Source organism: Silurus aristotelis, assembly GCF_946808225.1.
Source record: "Silurus aristotelis genome assembly, chromosome: 10".
NCBI lineage: Eukaryota > Metazoa > Chordata > Actinopteri > Siluriformes > Siluridae > Silurus > Silurus aristotelis.
This window is the reverse complement of record NC_139583.1, coordinates 15,315,293-15,337,163: the sequence shown is the minus strand read 5'-3', so window position 1 is coordinate 15,337,163 and position 21,871 is coordinate 15,315,293. Positions and strand designations below refer to the sequence as shown.

Here is a 21,871-nt window from a genome sequence, read left to right as displayed (position 1 = left end):
GCATCATTGTTTTGTCTGTGTTTTTTATCTAGTGCACAGAAAGTCCTGTGCTCTATGCATATGTGCATTGATTAATTGAGTGTAAAAAGAGGAGAGAGAAATGGCAAGGTGAGTTTGCATAATGATGAGGATGTAAATGGTTTTCTGCAGCTGCAAATGTCCACAAATAAGCAGAAGTATGTAATGTAACAAAGGTGTGAGTGTGTGTGTGTGTGTGTGTGTGTGTGTGTGTGTGTGTGTGTGTGTGTGTGTCTAGTATACCTTTATATTTGTCTTGTGGCTTAAATATGTATGCAGTAGGTATCGGAGTGGGTGTCAAAATGATCTCTGATCCCTCTTCTCTTAGCAGGAGGCCATTTTGTGTGCTGGCTACTGAGCAGCAGCGGGAGAAGAGTGATCAAGTGGGGAGATTGATGCACATAACACACTGCACTCCACCTGCACAGGCAGACAACACACACCTGCACCACGGGCATTAAAGCAGCTTGTGGTTGTAACGTGTAGCACATCAATCCACTTCGACTGCAAAGGACGTACTAGGCTAAGGCATATGGAGAGGAGGGAGAGGGAGAGAGAGAGATGTTCACAGTGCCATGCCAGGCTATGCAATTACATAAACAAGGAGATAAAATGTTGACTGTGGCTCCAACTTTTTCACAGTGAACATGGAAGTAAACAGTCGTAATGCCCACTCAGTAATGAGGCAGAAGGGCTTCATGAACAAAACAGTTATTTTCCAGGGAAATATTACTGATACATAGCCAGATAGCAGATGTCTGGAAAACAAAACAGTGAAACCGACTACAAAAATACCCATGAGTTAAGAGGATTCCTCACATAATGCTCAAGTTTTTTGAGAAGTTACTTTTTTCTTCATTTATACACACTAGCTTCTTTATTATATACACCATGTGAACGGCATAAAATCATGCCGATACAGGTCAAGAGTTTCAGTTCGGATGTTCACATCAAACATCAGAATGGGGGATCTTGATGTTTATCCTGATGTCTTCCACATTGGAATGGATGTTTGTACCATGTGGGATGGTTTAAGTATTTCTGAAACTGCTGATCTAAGATTTTCATGCTCAACCATCTCTAGAGTATACACTTGTTTACCATCCAGTGAGTGTAGTCCCTTGTAGGCTGAAACAGCTTGTTAAGTAGAAAGGTCAAAAGAGAACGACCTGACCACTGTTTATAGCCATGCTGAGCAGAACAGCATCTCAAAAAGGTAAAATCCTCCCTCAGTGCCCACTATAGATTCTTGTGCTTGGGCTGAAGGAGTGAAACCTGATGTGATTTTCTGTTGTTGTTGTAGCCCTTCTATCTAAAGAGGTTGCATGTTGTGTGCTTTGATGATTTATTTATTTTTTTTAGGTTACAAAGAGTGCTTATTTGATTTACGGTAAGCTTCCTGTCAGCTTGAGCCAGCGTAGCCATTTTTTTTTACCTCTAGCAACAAGCTCATTTATATTCTATATAAAACAGCATTCTGTGGCAAACAAGGCTAAAATAATGCAATCCAAAAATTGCTTTTTTTTTGAATGTCAAAAGTTTGGAAACACTTAGTCTTTTATTGTTTGTGTGAGACACGTGTGTGCTCCTTTTGTTTGATCGCAACAAACTAGGTAATTGAAAGGTATGAAGATTTAGTTTGATCAGACAAACTAATTAATGTGCAAATGTTTATTTGACTATATTGTCAATTTACACCCTCTTATTATCCAGAGTTTGTTTCTCTAGTTAGTCAGCTTTTCCATAATCAGTAAAATTAGCCAAAGGTCTTTTTTTTTGCTAGTTGGATATTTCTTTTTGACTTTGTGATCCAGTTAATCCCAGAGCAGTTCAATAGGATTGAGGTGGGGTGACTTGGCAGGTCTTTGCACGATAAATAACTGACTCCACGCAAATGTTTGCATGGATATGTCCTTGGGGTCATTGTCTTGTCGTATGGTGAAGTTGGTTAGCCGCAGTCTAGACGGAATTGTGAGTGATAGCCATGTTTGTGGTTTAGTATTCCGTTCAACTTGTATTTGACCTACATAGATATAATACTTTCAATTCAATTTAATTGTATCCATATACAGGTAGTCGTTGAATTACAACCTATGCAACTTAAGACCATTACGACCACAATCGCTAGCCGCGGCGTACGTTATTTTTTTTTTTACCAGCTTCCGGCATAATTTCACAGTACTGTACATATAGCCTACTCTACTTACGACCAAATCGTGTTACGACCGATTTGTCGGTCCCAATTGTGGTCGTAAGTCGACGACTACCTGTAGCTCTTTTCACAACGGACATTGTCTCAAAGCAGCTTTACACAGATTAAGAGGAATTAAGGTTATTGAAAATAATGTGTACATTTATTGCCTATAAGTTAGTTCCTTATGATGTAATTTAATATCTTCTCAAAGTAGTTACATTTACAGAATTTAGCAGACACTCTTATCCAGAGCGACTTACAAAAGTATAAACGGAGTCTTGTGCAGTGGAACGAAATGTATTTCATCCACAACCTACCCACTAAAATGACTTAGTTTGCCACACACACACACATATATATATATATATATACACACACACACATACATATACACACACATCTATCTATCTATCTATCTATCTATCTATCTATCTATCTATCTATCTATCTATCTATCTATCTATCTATCTATCTATCTATCTATCTATCTATCTATCTATCTATCTATCTATCTATCTAAATAAAAGGGGAACATGCCCGTCACTTAAAAATGATGAAAGACTAGGTGTTTCCAACTCTTTGACAGGCCCTATGCACTGCTGAAATAGTCTAGAAATGTTTTAAGGCTAAATAGATGAAGCTTCTCAGTGCTCCTGAGTAAAGACCAGTATATTCAATGACAAATCTAAAAGAGGAGCATATGCATGGTATAAAATAGCACAGAGTTTGGATAATGGAGGGATATGTTGCAAGAAGAAGAAAAATGAGTAAGAAACCCTGTTTAGGAAGGTGGGGCATCAGTTAAACATAGCAGGCATGATGAAATTGTCTGTGGCAACTTTTATGACACTGTCCTTTCCTTAAAGAACAGGCCAGTGGAATTATGTAGTCAGATACATTCAAATAAATGCAGGTTGGCTTCAGTAAAAACAAATGATTTGTTTAATTGTCAAAGACTTTTACAGCACAGGAAATGTAATTACTATCTACCTTTAACAATGGAAACCTTTAAAATAGGAACAACATGTCTATAGAAACAATCAACACTTCTTTTATTTGTTCTGTAAACACCTCTGAAGGTCTTGGACTGTAGCTTTTGCAGTTTAAGCTGTGTCTGATGACGTTGGTCTTTTCTTCATGCCGTAGAGTGAAAGTCAGCAGGAGATAACCTGCTCTTGTGCTGTAAAGTCAATGCACTGCATATTTCTATGGGTTCTATTCTCTACCACATTAGACTCACCTCATAAAAGGGCTTAAACACCAGATGAGAAGAACAAATAACGCCAAGGTGTTAAGACAATGACTATTAATACAGATGAATAATTACAGCCTGAGTAACCACCTTTGTGTTAAGGAGCTGCTTAAACAAGTCTGGTTCCTCAATGTTTCTTAGATCTTTACGTCATAAGTAGTTTAGTATCATTTCTCTTGTCAAAAACATAGATGCTGAATCATGTGCTATCCCGGGAAAGCATGAAGCTCTGCAGAGACACTGATGGATAAATTTAGAGGCTTTTGTTCAAGTAAGGGCTTTGTGAACTTTGCATTTGACATGATTGTAAGCTACTGGGTAAATGCAGAAAATATATTTTGATAACCAAATTTAGATTTTTGCACAAGGAAATAAAGGGAAGTGATTAGCATCATAAAAACAATAACACTAACAATAACTGTGTTAACACACAACCATTATTAGTAAAATGAAAACAACACAGGCATCTCCAAATATCAAAGATTACTGGGAAAGAAAAATACTAAAATAGTCATATGACTTTTTAGAGGAAGAAAAAGAAATTGAATAAAATTTGCCAGCAGTCAAGACTTTAACTGTCTTTAACTGTATAAAGCTTTAGGCAAGATAGATAAAGAAATATCCTACAATCGTAAGTAAAATTCAGACAACCAAAAGTGTCTTGTCTGATTTAATACACATTTCACTACTTAAATGTAAATCTGGTTCTTTTCATCACCTAAATTTTTTTATTATTTCTATAGTTTTCATTATTGTTTTCTCATTAATCGTTTCAGTGTACAGAAGACAAGACCAGTCATGAGTGAATGATGGACTTAAATCTGAGCTCAGAGACAGGTGCTATCAGAGCTACCACAAAAAACCATCAACAACAACAACAACAAAAAAAAAAAAAAAAAAAAAAAAGAAAACCCACAGAAAACAAAAATAGTTCACGTTTTTTTGTGTATGCATTATACATTGTCCACTCTGGTCATCGTTTCATGTTGCTTAGGCGAACGTTCTTCTCCAGCTCAAATTGCCGCTGGTCTACCCTCTCTAAGAAGTTCTTCCTCTCCACATACCTATGGAAAGAACAAAGCAGCACAGATGAAAGCCGAGTCATCACATTTTCATTGCGATGCGATTTAGAAAATAAGGGTGTTATTTATATGTATGTAAATGCAGTGCTCTGACTTCAGCTTTCTGTTTTGCAGTTTGCAATTGCAAAACTCATCAGAGCAACCGAGCTTAAAGAATAACCAGCTGTATGAGACTGACTGATAAATCCGTTACGTTATGACGAATGATTGCTCGTGCCTGTAGAGTACGCAGCCGCCGTCAGTACCACCGTCAGTACCACCGTCAGTACCGACATACCAGCTATGAGTTTACCTTTAGAATTATTAAAGGCTGACAAAACTTCAGACAAACACTAACACTCAACAGTGTCAATGCGCTTGATGGATGCCGCTTGACCTACGTGGAAAATCAGGCTTCCTATTTATTTTCTAGCACGTTAATGAACAACAAAAAAAGCTGACAGCTGTATTGCTGTTTATCTGTAACATTTTTCCTGTGCTGATAGCAAAACCTCATGCCACTCATTACAGCCCACCACAAAAAAACAACCTTGTATTTCTGTACATGCAAACACATACATGCACAACTACTAAGAAACTAAGGTATCACGCAAGCACATCCTGTCTATGAGTGATTTCCTTTCTGCTCTGTCCTGTGTAAAAGAGTGCATTAGAGACTGGCTGATGTTACGAGCACAGTCACTGTCGACACATTACATGTTCAATGTCAATCAAATGCTCAACTCTAGATTATCATCAAATACATTTTTTTTTGTAGAGTTATGCACATTGTTTTTTATATTTAGCCTATCTGAGCAATCTGAACAGCTCATGCTCTTTATCTGCTCCACATGAGCAATACAACGATTATGCCTAGAAGAGCACTGTTTAGACAGAAAGAAATGGGATTAATCATGTGAGACAAGAAGCAATTAGTTTGTTTCATTTGGTTGCAATTCATGTCAAACTGCTAAGCCACAAAATAGATTTAAATTAAATAATGTTAATAAGGCATGCTGTCTTTTCACATAAGCTTAGCGATTGTGCTCAGCTGGGGTCGCATCTTCGGAGTACCAGCCAACATCGCAGACAGTTTCAGTTCTTTAATAACAAGTTGGAGGTCTGTAGAACTATGACTGCCAATCAAATGTAAGCCATAGTTTGGGGGAAGGGACAAACAAAAGGTATTCAAAATCAACAACAAAAACAGATTCAACTCAACCTTTTCCTCTCTGAATAGTTCTCTTTTTGTCAGAACAATGTGAACCGTGCTTAAACACAGTTGATTCTTTGATCGACACTAAAATAAAACTGCATCTCCTTTCTCTTCTTGTCATCTTTATGTGTTGCTGTGATATCGATGTGATGCTTTTCGTGAGAGAAAAGATTGTGAAACCTTAAGCTAAACACACTGAAATGGACACACTCATTTGCATAAAGTTGAACTCTGTTGCCAGGTTTTGAAACAAATAAAAACTCAAAGATGAACACGTACCATATAACTGTGTTTGGAGAACTTATTACAGAATCTTGTTGCATGATTTTCAGATGCAGGATTCCTGCCTGCATGAAATCGAACTGAAGGTCCGGTTACACATCTGTAAACCTGATTTAAAATGACCAAATCAAAATGGATCTTTTTCTGTTCATAAATTATTCCAAGGGGGAAAACGTTAGCATGGAAAAAGTATTTTTGTCATTTCCATGAATGTGAAATAGGGGCTTTATAAACGCACACAAATCTTTTGGTCAATTGTCCGCAAACTTTTGTTCATACGGCGTCTGTCAAAATGGAGGACCGGAGAGAAGATATTACCAGACTATTCCACACTCACAGTGAAGCATGAAGATGAAAGCTTAATGGTTTAGAGTTGTTTTAAAGGTTGGAGACATATCCTGCTGATTCACAGTAGTTTAGTGTAGCTGTGGATAAGTTGCATACACCGGAGAGAGAACAGAAAAATACAGATTTATCATGCGTTACTTGTGTTACTTTTCCCAAGAGAAATTCCTAGCGCATATTTTTTTCGTTCTGTTAATCCATTATGGATGCTGGAAGCCCTGTTTTAGTCTGTTGGTAAGTATAAACTGTAAAATTCTTCCAAATTGTAAGCAAATCTGCAAAAAATCCACTCAGGTTTAAATAATTTGTGGACAGGAAATGACTGGAAAACCTGCATCACAGAGAAGCAAGGTAAATCAAGTGAATTTTATTCCTCGGATCCAGTCATCCCACTCTGGGCTGAATCTAGACCGCTGACTGCCCCATGTAGACCCTACAAGCCCCTCAAACAACATTAGGGTTTAATCCTGTCCATCACCACACCCTCCAGACCATGTCCAAGTCTCCTCCCAAACCACATCCATTCCATAGGATTTAAAAACTGAACCAGCAGTATGCTGTAATTTGGTCTGTCAGAAAAATCGTATTTTTAACCCCCAGCGAAGGGTTTCAATTTTGGGTTCCTCAGTCCAGTGAGGTTCGGAGCATGTCCTGCACCAGTGGCAAACAGTAGCCTATCCGTGCTCAGCTTGAGCTTCCAGATACATCTCCTCATTACACACTGAAAGGGTTAAATTCAATACACTACAAAGGGTGGGTCTTCATGTGTACAAATGATGTCATTGTGTAACAGCATCCCCTGAAGAAAATCTCTATTCCCATAAGCCGAAGCCTTTAAAACCAACTCTTTGCCAGCACACACAACAGCTGTAGGTTAGGTGATAATGGAGACCTGGGTAGATAGAAAGACTCTGGAGGGGTCTTTTAGATCTCCATGAAGTAGATTTATATTGGAATATAATGAAATAAAATGTGTTGGCATAGAACTAGACACTAATGTAGAACTAATAACTAGCAATTAACTAGTCAGTATAGAGCAACTAATCAAGTGTAATTACTGAGACAGTGACTGGGTGAGAGAAATCAAGAGATGGATGGTGATAATCTCAATACGCATGCTGTTTGATGCAAGAAGAGCCATTTTTTCAAGCACACTAGAGATTTAAAATACCATAAATATTGCATGGCTAGCAATGTGCTGTAACATGTTTAGCCCTACAGTGGCAGCACACTCTAGTCAGGGTTCATTAGGTTTTAAAGGAGTGGGAGATGCAACAATTCCCCAAAGGGTGCGCAGGTGTTATTACAGTCATCGTCTGTCTGTTTGTTTATTCTGTTTTTAATAATCCTTTTGCTAAGCTGACGAAAGCTGGGCCGGGGGAAGAGATTTAAAAAAGAAAAGCTAATGTAGTGATATCAAAGGCTTATAGTGATGCATTTCATATAATCAGAAAAACATTATGAGTTTGGTAGGAATTGTCTTTGTCTTGTATCCTGCTCCTTTTCTATGTTGGTCACTGCTCAACATTCCTATTTTAAGCTAACGCCATGGTTAACAATGAAAAGGACATATACAGCTATAGAATGCACATACAACTTTTTTTTTTTACCGATAAAACAAATATTGTCCAATGGAAATTTTATGTAGAGGCCACTGACACTAAATGCGTGAAATGCGTGTGTATAAATAACATCACAGTCTATTGGTGTCAGACTGAACTGAGAAATGAAAATTGCTTTGGCCTCCTGTCAGTGTAAATCACCATCTCCCACTGATCATTAATCTTGCAACATCTTGCAACACTTCGAACCATCAGATTTTTTTTTATACATTATTTTTCGCCCCAATTTTTCTAAATTAGGTAAATTGCCAATTCAGGCCCTCCAGCTAGTTCTCACCATTACCATCTCACCACATTCTCCCCCACCAAAAACTGCTGCTTATACAGAGGTTTTGCTGGGTTTGACAGAGGATTAATGTCATAACTCCTATCAACACAACAGGGCTGATATTGCTTTTACGGACAAATCTCTCAACAAATGAGTGAACAATTTTTGGTGCACCATTCGGGAGTATTTCAGAAAATGCTGGGAAAATTCAGAAAGCTTTTTACCATAATTAGTAAACCTAAAAAGACCACATCGTCAATTTCATAGCCATTACTATCAGCGTGTGGGTGCTGGGAAAGTGTGTACATACAATATCAGCAGATCTGTAATAAGAAATCTATGTGATAGGAAGTCTGAAGACTGGGGGTGGAGAGGTTGAGTGGGTGGGGGCTATAGTTGCACACAGATAATCAGCCCTGCATGTACATGAGTGAGAAGGTCTCTTTGATTCATTATGCAAGCATCTCCCACACAGCATGCAATGCACTCGAACACTCAGAAAACAACTTAATTATAGGTAAACAAAGCCAAAGTAAAGTATCTGTGTGTACATACTATTTAAATGAAAACATGCAATTTCAAAGACCTAGCTTGTCCTCAGCATAGATATAGCATTAAAAGCAATCATTAGGCAACACTTTGTCGGCAGACATCACAAGGATTGTCACACTTTTAGACCTATAATAATAATTAATGATTAGTATTCTATAATAATAATGATAACTCCCTAATGATCATTTCAACACAATATATTAAGTTCAAAACGTTCTTCCTGAACTATGAACAGCATAAAAATAGTCAATCATTAACCAGGGCCATACAGGTTCCAGTGTCATTTAAATGCTGGTTTTCATCTGCTGCTAGCGTGGACAGGAGTTGGATACAATTTGACCTCTATCCGTCTATCCTTCAGTTCTTTCCTAAAACAGATGGTAATCTGAACTGCTCTGTAAAGCTATTTTCCACTATTCGCAAACCTCCTTCAACTCCCTTAAAGGAAGGTCTGTGACTTTGACCATGAGATCCTGCCTAAAAATCAGTAGGGTCTGAGCTTCAGAAATTGGTGAGAAAGCAAGGGGGTTTCATTTCAGGTCATGATCAAATTTCAGAGCAGCTTCCAGTGTTTCAGTTATTTAAAAAGGTGAGACAGTAAGGGAAGGGACGCACAATTCTCCTTTTTTATTTTCTAAAAGTGTAAAGTAGAACAGGTTAACGGGCACAACTGGCAAATGACCGCTGGATCCAATCCAATATATGTGATGCAAGTAAAAAACCTTTACTTTAAACATATGTACAGTTGACATAAACTTTGGCAGCATTACCCACAGCGGTAAATAACTACAGAGCAAATTAAGTGTAAAAATGCCCTTTTGTGTGCAAACATGCATCCATGGGTACCTTGTGTACCCTTGAGCATTATAGGCAAAACCCTGAAGTTGAATGATTATTAGGGCCGTCAGAATGAATGCGTTAATAGCGCGTTAACGCAAATTAATTTTAACAGCACTAGTTTTGACTAACGTGCATTTCTGTTTGACCATCTTTATAAAAATATAAATAAATAAGTGAGGTGAAATTAAAACCTGCAACGCAACAGACATTTATTCACGAAGTCTTTACTCATTTAAAAAAAAAAAAAAAAAAAAAAAAAAAAATTATTTGTAGTCACTAAATGTTTGATTTACTGATGTGCCAAGTCTTAAATCAAGCACCAAAATCCGCCATGATGCACACATCTGGCAATTAAAACCGCCCGTGTGGAAATGTCGCAAGAATTCCGTTACCATACACCATAATTACTTTAAAACCTTTACAAGGATATTATGGCTTCATGCTCTATGTTGAGTTTGTTTTTACTAATACTTAATACACATTTACATAAAGCATCCATATTTATCCATGTCCATATTGATTAGATTATTAAAAACTTGAAAACTATTCATTTAAGGTACATTTAGAACAGATAAAAATTAACTCGTTAACTCGATTAATCGCAACGGAACATTTTAATCGATTGACAGCCCTAATAATTATACATCTGCTATAGACTCACCCTTCTTTGCCTCGATTATGAATGGCCAGCTCTTCGCCGATGCCCTCCTCTGCTTTGAACGTGTCCCAGTCCAGTTTGGACTTCTCCAGAGTGCTCATTTTGGGCTTCTTTGGTCCAAAACGGTTTAGGATGCTGCCCATCCCCGCTGGTCTCTTCACACTAAAAGAGACAGGAGAATTTTAAGTCTGAAGGAGCATCAAAAGGCAACAAACAGTGTGCTTTAATCAAGACACAGATCAGAAATATAAAACATAACTAACACCCAAGTTAAATGGACTTCACCAAATGAGTGAAGGAACAAAAATCTCAAGTGTTATGAACAATCTTAAAGCAGAAACAGCTTGAATGCATCAAAATACTACAGACAACCAGTAGCATTTAAATGACAACAGAGAAGAGAAAAACAAGCAGGGGTTTAACACAAAAGGCAACGTAGGGGAAAGGTAACAGGCTACATTTTTTAATGCTTTATGGAGCGATTTCTAATGCTCCTGGAAAAAAGATGTCCATTTGGGATGCTACAGAAGACATCTTGACACTGGTGCTAAGCTTGGCTGCAATAATGGAATGTTAAACGATCTGTGTCATGGAAAAGAGAAACCATCAGACTAGTGGGAGGTTGCAAAAGCCGGGTGATTGGGGTGCGGGTTGAGAGGTAAGAGCAGAAGGAATCGTACTGGAGAAGAGCAGGGTCCAAGGGCAAAAGGTATTCACGGTCAGGTGAGTCAGAGAAAAGGCTTTCACTTGAAATGAGAATAATAAAAAAAAGAACATGTGTGTGGAAAGCAGGCTATGTCCTTCACTTTGTCCTTTAAAAAAAAAAAGAAAAAAAATTACTGCACAAAATTGTCTCATGTGCGTAACATACACAGGCCTTCCAATGCTGCGAATTACGCTTGCTCATACAATCAGCACACTACATGTACACCTGGATCAAGCTCCTGCAAACTTAATATACAGTCACCTACTACATGAATATGAAAATTTGAAAACCTGATCATTCATGCAAATCATCCAATAATTTGGCCACAGTGCATACATAGATTCATCCATATGCAGGTCAAGGGCTTTAGTTCATTTTCACATCAAACATAAGAATCTGAGAATTTTTTGATCAACGTGACTTAACCATACCTAAATGGTTGGTTTGCATGTTTCAGAAATTGATTTACTATTGTCTTTTGGGAGCTTAAAATAAAGCAATTGTGGAGATAAGATCTGTGGGCAGAAGTGCCTTGTTTAGAGAGATCACAAAAGAACACCATGACAGTTTCAAACTGACAGAAAGCCTAATCTAAAAACATGCATAGACACTCTTATAGCAATCACTGTGGAGAACAGAAAAGCATCTCACGATGTACAACCGGTTTATTAATGTACACCCCAGTTTCAGTGAGCCTGGGCCTAATATAGTCTTAGATTTATTGTCTTGATTGACAGGAGTTCAGACTAATGTAGGCTTCTCTTGATGAAGCTTATCAGCCTCAAGCTTGATTTTGTTTTAAGTTGCTTTTCTGCTCACCACAGATGCAGTCTTATGTACTGTCCTTCACAACATGTTGCACCATTCTTAGTCACAAAAATCAACAAACAAATAACCACAGTCTACAAACAGGGAATGTACAGCATTTCCCAGAAAGCACCTGACTGCTTCTGAAAGCGATGCCACTTGTGCAGCATGGTAAACCAAACACCTCAAACTTCCTCAAAGATGTGTGTTTTAAAAAAAATAATAATAATAATATAAAAAATAAGGTGACAGCATTTTTCTATTCTATTCTACTCTCATTTCTAAAATAGATAGCATCCTATCTATTTTTCCATTTTTCCTATTTAGTAAAACAATCTAGTCTGGTCAAAACGTCCCATATTGAAAGAATTTGACAAATTAATATATATATATATATATATATATATATATATATATATATATATATATATATATATATACAGTGAGGAAAATAGTTATTTGAACACCCTGCTATTTTGCAAGTTCTCCCACTTAGAAATCATGGAGGGGTCTGAAATTGTCATCGTAGGTGCATGTCCACTGTGAGAGACATAATCTAAAAAAATAAATCCAGAAATCACAATATATGATTTTTAAACTATTTATTTGTATGATACAGCTGCAAATAAGTATTTGAACACCTGTCTATCAGCTAGAATTCTGACCCTCAAAGACCTGTTAGTCTGCCTTTAAAATGTCCACCCCCACTACATTTATTATCCTAAATTAGATGCATCTGTTTGAGGTCGTTAGCTGCATAAAGACACCTGTCCACCCCATACAATCAGTAAGAATCCAACTACTAACATGTCCAAGACCAAAGAGCTGTCCAAAGACACTAGAGACAAAATTGTACACCTCCACAAGGCTGGAAAGGGCTATGGGGAAATTGCCAAGCAGCTTGGTAAAAAAAAGGTCCACTGTTGGAGCAAACATTAGAAAATGGAAGAAGCTAAACATGACTGTCAATCTCCCTCGGACTGGGGCTCCATGCAAGATCTCACCTCGTGGGGTCTCAATGATCCTAAGGAAGGTGAGAAATCAGCCCAGAACTACACGGGAGGAGCTGGTCAATGACCTGAAAAGAGCTGGGACCACCGTTTCCAAGGTTACTGTTGGTAATACACTAAGACGTCATAGTTTGAAATCATGCATGGCACGGAAGGTTCCCCTGCTTAAACCAGCACATGTCCAGGCACGTCTTAAGTTTGCCAATGACCATTTGGATGATCCAGAGGAGTCATGGGAGAAAGTCATGTGGTCAGATGAGACCAAAATAGAGCTTTTGGGTCATAATTCCACTAAACGTGTTTGGAGGAAGAAGAATGATGAGTACCATCCCAAGAACACCATCCCTACTGTGAAGCATGGGGGTGGTAGCATCATGCTTTGGGGGTGTTTTCCTGCACATGGGACAGGGCGACTGCACTGTATTAAGGAGAGGATGACCGGGGCCATGTATTGCGAGATTTTGGGGAACAACCTCCTACCCTCAGTTAGAGCATTGAAGATGGGTCGAGGCTGGGTCTCCCAACATGACAATGACCCGAAGCACACAGCCAGGATAACCAAGGAGTGGCTCTGTGAGAAGCATATCAAGGTTCTGGTGTGGCCTAGCCAGTCTCCAGACCTAAACCCAATAGAGAATCTTTGGAGGGAGCTCAAACTCCGTGTTTCTCAGCGACAGGCCAGAAACTGACTTATCTAGAGAAGATCTGTGTGGAGGAGTGGGCCAAAATCCCTCCTGCAGTGTGTGCAAACCTGGTGAAAAACTACAGGAAACGTTTGACCTCTGTAATTGCAAACAAAGGCTACTGTACCAAATATTAACATTGACTTTCTCAGGTGTTCTAATACTTATTTGCAGCTGTATCATACAAATAAATAGTTAAAAAAATCATACATTGTGATTTCTGGATTTTTTTTTTTAGATTATGTCTCTCACAGTGGACATGTACCTACGATGACAATTTCAGACCCCTCCATGATTTCTAAGTGGGAGAACTTGCAAAATAGCAGGGTGTTCAAATACTTATTTTCCTCACTGTATATATATATATATATATATATATATATATATATATATATATATATATATATATATATATATATATATATATATAATATTTTTATATGACAAAACATTGGTCATGATATTATTATTAATAACAAATAATTCTGGTTAAAAACAGAACCAAAACCTAGCTTAATCAACTCCACCTACTGCACCACACGAAAATCAAGATAATTTCAATAAAAATAAATGGATCCATCACTGAATTAGTTACATTTGCAGGTTTCCGGTCTTGCAAAAAAAAAAAAAGAAAATATATCAATGTAGAAAATCCATTAAACTATTACATGGTATACATAATATAACTTCAAAAGATTACACAAAAATCCCCAAAGCAAACAAATACAAACGATCATAAAAGCAGTAGCAATTTTTCTGAACACTATAATGGTACCATTCAAATTTGCACCCCGTCATAACCATAACTGGATTAACAGTGAAAATCTACTTAAATTGCACTTATAATGCCCGAAACAAACCTTAGACTGAAGGGAAGAACCATTTCATAGCATATTTATTTGACACCAATCCATGAAACCTGAGCCAATTTATCAATACCACATACACATGCTCTTGAATGGCATGACTAATATCATCATGCATCAGGAAGGTCATATCACAGGACCACACATTACTTTAGCAATCAATACAAGGGTGTAGTTCACGTTCCCACTCCATTGCTTAGGTGATGTATATTTAGCCTTAACTCCAAACAGAGCCTTTACATTTACAGCTGTTTAAACTACACAACATAAGAAGCACACAATTTTAAATCACAAAGGTGACAAAATGTGTTCATCTAGGCCAAGAGAAAAAATAAAGGCAAAAAAAGCAGCATAAAAGAGAGAAAATAGAGAACTTTGAGGGGGGAAAAAACAAGGCTAAAGCCTGACAGAATGCATTTGCCATTTGTGCTGATGCTGTCATCATCATTCAACGGAGATGGGGGAGAAGTTCATAAAAAATAAAAAAAAGAAGGAAAGCGGAAAGATTCTCTGGACAATGCTGGCTTTTTATATGTTACTCCTGCTGGCCTTCAGGAAGAAACAAATCCAACTCAGCTCTCAGGAGATCTGCTTCGCAAACGTAAGCACGAGTATAAAATAAAAAAAATAAAAAAAATAAAAAACAGAAAAAGGATAAGAGACCAGGGCAGCAATAAATGCACCAGTGCTCCAGTGTATACACAGACACACAAGTGTGTACACACACATATACACACATGTATACTAAAACATATCACAAAGCCTATGATTACACACGACTTTCTGCCAGCTGTTTAAGTGCAGCACTATTCTCATGACAGATTGAGCCTATAAAGTGCATACAAACAGCCCACACAAGCACGCGCACAAAAACCCAAGATGATAAAGAAAAACAACAAATAAATTAGGGATAATAAGGATCAATATGGCATTATGAAAAAATCCATCACTTATACAAAGCATGCAAACATTGTACTAAATATCAATCTTTCTGCAGACGTTTGCACAAGATAGTCTGCATGGTGAGAATAATTCTGCTGCATCAGCTTGGTTGACAGATGAATTGATAAGGATGATCACACATGCACACCTTAAACGTACTCAGACAGTGAATCGATAGACAATCAAGACTTGACTGTGAGTCAATCTTGCTTCGTGTATGGCAGCAGGGAGTGAGAAAGTCAGAAGAAAGAATTAAGCACAGACTGGAAAAGCAGGACAGGATCGTGTGCACAAACAGACTGAAGACACAACATGGTTCAACCCAAATGGAGACCATTCTGACCGGCACAGTTACTCACAAACATACACAAACAGACGTAGGGTAGGAGTCTGGCGGTCTGTGAGGCTGGTGCAGTTTATTTGCAGTCTAAGCTCTCCCATGACCAGAGGCTTGTCACTGTCTCGTACGTGTGCAGAAACCCTAGTTAACATTACAGGACAGGAAATGGATTCCTCGTTCGTGTCCTCTTCGTCCATTTTGAACTCTGACAAAGGCTGCCCTAACAGTCATTTCTCACAGCTCACACACCAGTCCACCTTTCACATCAGCCATCATGGGGTGTCTTTCCAACTGCACATTCAAACACAAATCAAGTGCACTGTGGAATCTAGCTCATTTCCTATCAACTTGAAAAATACCTGCACAGTCGCAGTGCCCGCAATATTATGGAGTGCATTAGTGCTGTTGTCAAGATCAAAGCAATTTAAACTTCAGCCCAAAAAATGTCCAGACAAAGATGAAGTCACACTTGACACATGACTGGTGCAGTTTAAATCAACGGGGGAACATCTTAAAGACATATCAGAGGTGTCAACGCTGACCTACATGCTGTGCTGGTGCTGCTTCTAGAGCAGTGTCCAATCTTTTCACAAAGAGCGAGTATGGGTGCAAGTTTTCATTCCAACCAATCAAGGACCACATCTGATAGTAATTGAAAATGAAAATCATTGGATTTAAACAGTTAGAATGGTGTTGGACTTGCTTGATGGGAATGACCCACACCGGCCCTTTGTGGAAAAGATTGGACACCCCTGTTTTAGAGGTTGCAGATAAGATTATTCAAACTGGGAAAAAGAAAGGGAAAATAATATCATCAATAAACCAGCCCAGGACTGGACAGCCTGAGTGACCTACATTCAGAGGAAGTAATTCAAACGAGCAGTGCTGTGTTACAACAAACAACTAATCCGATATCTGAAGAACAGCTTCGAGCTACAACACTGGTCATTTAAAACCACATTCATCCACTGCAGCTGAAAAAGCCCCAAAGTTTTAAATGAAATTATGTGGAAATTCTGTAAAACTTTGGAGCACATTCAATTAGCACAAGCATACTGTTCTCCAAGGAGCTTCTGGTCACTCTGCACTTTGAAGAGAGCCTGTCAGCATGTCCGCTCAAAGCCATAGTTGGAGGAAGTGTACATGTGACTAAAGTGCAGCCAACTGGAATCATACTGCATTGTGCATGTGCGTGTGTGTGTGTGTGTGTGTGTGTGTGTGTGTGTGTGTTTATCTGCCCCTCGATATCCTCCCCACTTCGTCCCTTGTCTTTCTTCTTTGTCCCATCTTCCCTCTCTGATCTTCAAAGTCCACTAAGATTTGTGTGGCTTGAAACATCTCCACCCTGCTCTGGCTTTCACAGACTGAAGGACAAATTTAATCCTGATAGACAAAAAAATAATAATAGTGCAGAGTTGGCTAATGAACATGTGCAAACACACATACTCGCACTGACACACATACTCACACACCCCTTGCTGTTGTGGTAAGACTGAGAGTTCAAAGACCTTTTACACTCAAACCACCTGGACATGAGACCAACAGCCAATTTGCCTTTTGCTGTAAAGTTCTCACACACTCACACACACACACACACACACACACACACACACACACACACACACACACACACACACACACACACACACACACACACAAAATTAGACTTTTCATTCAGGAATCTACTCAGAACGAATAAAACCCTTATTAGAAGATAATGTTGCACACACATACACAATCTGCATCATATTTTGGCATATTTATACAGAATAAACATGTTATACCTATTAGCTGTGTTATAAACATGCCATAACAACCAAACAAAAACAGAATGTAACATTTTGAAGAGCAGACGGAGATTGAGGGTCACGTAGACAGATAAGATAAAATGAAGTTTTGAAATGAGCGTTGAAAAGGCAAATGGCTGGCAAAAGAAAATGGAAAAATTACAGAAAAAAACTTCTAATTCATGTCTATGGAGTAGCTAGTGCACAAATCGGTGTTCTGATGCTCCTATCATGGAGCCCTTCATGAGCTGAAGCAGGTGTGTTAGGGTCCAGGAAACAACGCAGTACATTAGGATCATTACAGGACATTAGACAAAATTACCCTCAGCAGTTTACCTGTGAATTTTTGCTTCACTATGCCACTCTAACCAAGAATACTGAAATGATTTCAACATGAAAGCCATTTTCAAGCTTGGCCGTGTTCACACCTGTTTATTCGAGCCTAAAGATGTAAGCAGTGAAAAACCTCGGCGAATGTAACACAAAAACAAGAAATTCACATTGACAGACTTATACTAGCTCTTTGAATCAGAGCATTGCTTTCGGTAAATAGTCACCTTGCTTTATTTTGGCATTCGTCACTGCCTTCGAATTCAGAGAAGTTGAAGACAAGCCAGACAGATTCACACTTGAGCAGGATAATTAAGGTATAAAAGTCATTGATTAACACTGGCATCTCTGTTTTGGTAAATCTTTAATACATGCCTGCTGAAAGAAATGTCGAATTAAATTTAATTATGTATAAAAAAAAAAGACAAAAATGACTGCACATTACTGACAAAATGCATTGCAGTTCATCCTGCCAGTTCACATCAAAAACAGCTGTATGCTGCAATTCACCTGCTGTTTTAAATATTATCTTTTATAAAATGGATCAAAAAGCATGTATTGAGATGTGCATGGTACTGGAAGAAATACTAGCCCCTATTACATGGAAATACACCAAGAACCCACATGAGAGAGGTAAACGAGATATACAGGATGATAAAGCTTGCAGGATCAGGCAATGAGGTTTAAAGAAAAAAAAAAAAACATCTTAAGGGAAAACCCTGTTACTCCTCTTCCTCTCATTCTAGTTTCCGAAACAAAATTCCCCCAACTCCTGCATAACTGCCAAAGCCTCAGTGCAGGGAGGAGGCCTGGCTGACCACACACACACCCACACACCTAGAGCAATAAGTCTCACTGTCCAAACTCCCAGAAACCTTTAGATGGGTAAACCAGACATGTTCCACAGACAGTTGCCTGGGCAACTGTGAAAAACAGGCCACTCTGACAAAAGCCTCTCTCAGGAGGTAAACCTAGTATATATATTATATATGTGTGTGTGTGTGTGTGTGTGTGTGTGTGTGTGTGTGTGTGTGTGTGTGTGTGTGTGTGTGTGTGTGTTGGGTGGTGGTGTACACAGAGCACAGTGCAAAGTAGATATTGCCAGGAGCCTGTCACTCTAGGGCAATCTATTTCCTGGTCCTGCAAAACCACTACCCAACATATTCTGTTTTCTCTGTTCTCGTACCACTGATCCAATAAATCTGCGAATTAACAAACCCCCCCTAAATCAACGTGGGTGTTCTAGAGAAGCAAACACTGAAATATGCGATGCAGATTCAGGTAGTGAGGCTCAGTGGCACTGCTCCAATTTAGAATTTCCTGGTCTTTACATATAGATGAGATTCATGTTTAACTAACAACACAGAACATAAGTGTAAATATCGTCTGGGTCAGTGTTTTCTGATCACTGGTATGGTCAGGAGTCACTATCTCCATTCGTCTAGGAACTATCTGATTGGATCTTAAAATCCAGGTATTCTTTTCTCTCCATGTCTTAAAATTTTACTGTACAAAGTTTCCGCCCACTTGAACTGCATGATACACAGTATATGATTATGCTAAAACTCACTCTGTGTGACTGTTGAACTTACAGGTGGGACAATGTTGCAGTGGGCAGAATTGCAGTCTCACATCCTCGGTATGCTCGGTTTGATTTTAACTGTACAGGCTTAATGATTATGCATGTCCTCCTCATGCCTTTATGGGTTTCCTTAAAAGTTATGCCATTTCCCCTCCCCCACCAAAAACATGCCCAGTGTGCAGATTGGCTACACTAAATCACCTCAGGTATAAATGCCTGGTGCGATCCAGTGTGAACTTTTGCCTCATGCAATACACCAACACACACAAAACGTATTGCCCTCTCATATATTTGTTCTTAATTTCAGCATTAGGTAACATAAGTCCGGACTTTACACTGTGCTCACTACATTAATATGTTTTAAGAGCAAAATAAAGGCTCCCACTTTACATCAGCGTGCCTGATAAGATCAAGCAGCCATAATCTCTGCCAGTCTAACAACCCCAGTCTCCTTCCTGTTAGTAATGCCTGTGAGAAGTTGGGGTCTCAAGGGAACCCAGTGCAAGCAGGAGAAACCAAACAGAAGAAAAGTGGGGCCCTAAATATGCAGGCTCAATTAGTACATCTATTCCCACAGTCTCTTAGTAAACTGCAATACCACTATGTCCCCAGAACTCCTTTCAGTCCTCTCCACTGACACAGCTGTGTAAGAAATGAGGAGATGATTCTCTCCCTGCCCTTACACCATTGCTAAACACTAAATCGGAGATCTGATTGGTGGCAATTATAGCTGTATAGATCCGTACAATAGGGTACTAATTAAAAGCTGGTCTGAATATATTCTGAAAAGGCGTAACACACAAACTGCAAAAACCTCCAGTTGGCAATGCAATTCTACATTTCTGCTTTGAAATATTTAACCTAAATTGTTAGTGATGGGAATGACATCTTGAAAAAATTCAACACCGTAAATATTTGGATGGAGATAAAAGCCTGGAGCTTGGACTTTTAATTATAAGTCATTGCCAATATTCCCCAACGAAGAGAGTGAGTCCAAATCTAAATGCTTAAGCACACACTAGAGATGCATGCAGTTAGCTCTGAGAATAGGTTGTTCTAGAAAAATAATTCATGCCATGGTGGTGTAATATCATCCATTGTGAAGCAGATACAGAGCACACACAAGCAAGCTACCAATGATTACAATATCTTAATAACCAATGAACTGCTGGTTTTACCTATAACTAGGTTAAGGTTAATGTTCCAAAAAGTGAGTTCTTATCACATATACGTTAATGAAAGGATAAAATTTAAAAAAAAGATTCCAGAGAACACCTAAGGAAATGGTATCTGCCTTGGAAATATTGGCCATAAAGTGTTTTCAGGTTATAACACTTTGAGATCTGGGGAGTGAAACATGCTGCTTTTATCACAAGCAGAAGTAGTACAGATGATCTGGGCTGCAAAAAGCCAATGGGAGAAAACATGACTAACAAACACTCATACAAATCCAATCATGAAATTTAGCACTGAGCTTTAAATCAGTCGTCTCTTACACGCATGGGTCACCGTATTTGGTGTTCAATAGACACACATATACAATCGCGCAAACACGCACGCACACACACACACACAGACACACACACACACAGAGAGAGAGAGAGAGAGAGAGAGAATGAAATCTCCCTAAAAACTGGGAAGATGTTTGATGTAACATTTCCCTCGGCTGAGAAAAGAAGATAATGGAAGAGTACTTTCTTTTTATTAAACACAGGGTTTAAGTTCCATCAATACCTGTGCAATGAGTGACAAGTCTTACCCGTCAGTGGTTCCCAACTTTCAACAATGGAGTAAATAACAGTCAATGTGTTTCCTGATGTTTTGATTTTTAAAGACTGAAACACTTTGTTGTTTACTTGAACTACATAAACTAAACCTCCAGACTTTCACTCAAAATAATTACTCTTATCTTTGAAAGGGAGAAAAACCCCAATATTAGCTGAATTCCCAATTACCTCAGACTGAAAATGTAGGGAGACATTCAGCAAAATTTCTGTTACTGTTCATTGACTGCAGCTGATCAAAAATACAAGAGAAAATTAACCTCAATCAAAGCAAAATCAAGATTTTATCATTTCCATTCATGTGCTCCAGACCCAGCCTACTAGTCCTAAAATGTACAAATTCTTTTTGCACTTTTTTAAAAATTATATTTTACAAAGGCCATATATAGGCCTGGAAATGCAGCTGGAGATGTCCCTAGTGTGGGCTGACTAGCAAGCCCCCCCCCCCCCCCCCTCATAAGCACAGTGCAATAACACACAAATTTGTATAAGGCATGTTTTGATATGATCATTGATGTTGGATAAACCATTATTAGTTATTAATTGTACATTTAACAGACATCGACACAAACTGAAGTCATGTAAACGTCACACTGCATGCGAAATGACCAAAAACCACACTAGACGTGATGTTGATCCAATAAACATTTTAAACCCATGAGTAATCAGCTAGTTTCTACGTGGAGCAACAATAAGCAGCTTTTAACTGCCAAATGATTTCAAAGA

General features: G+C 38.5%; 1 protein-coding gene across 1 annotated transcript in view; it reads right to left on the bottom strand.

The window, feature by feature from the left end:
- Positions 1 to 3,131: 3,131 nt before the first annotated feature.
- Positions 3,132 to 21,871, bottom strand: part of cfdp1 (craniofacial development protein 1) — a 29,712-nt gene continuing 10,972 nt past the window's right edge. The window contains exons 6-7 of the mRNA XM_083552724.1: positions 10,312 to 10,470; positions 3,132 to 4,528 (exon numbers count right to left, since the gene is read on the bottom strand). Of these exons, the coding sequence (XP_083408850.1) occupies positions 4,438 to 4,528; positions 10,312 to 10,470 (250 nt within the window). The 3' untranslated portion in view covers positions 3,132 to 4,437. The remainder of the gene's footprint in view (positions 4,529 to 10,311; positions 10,471 to 21,871) is intronic.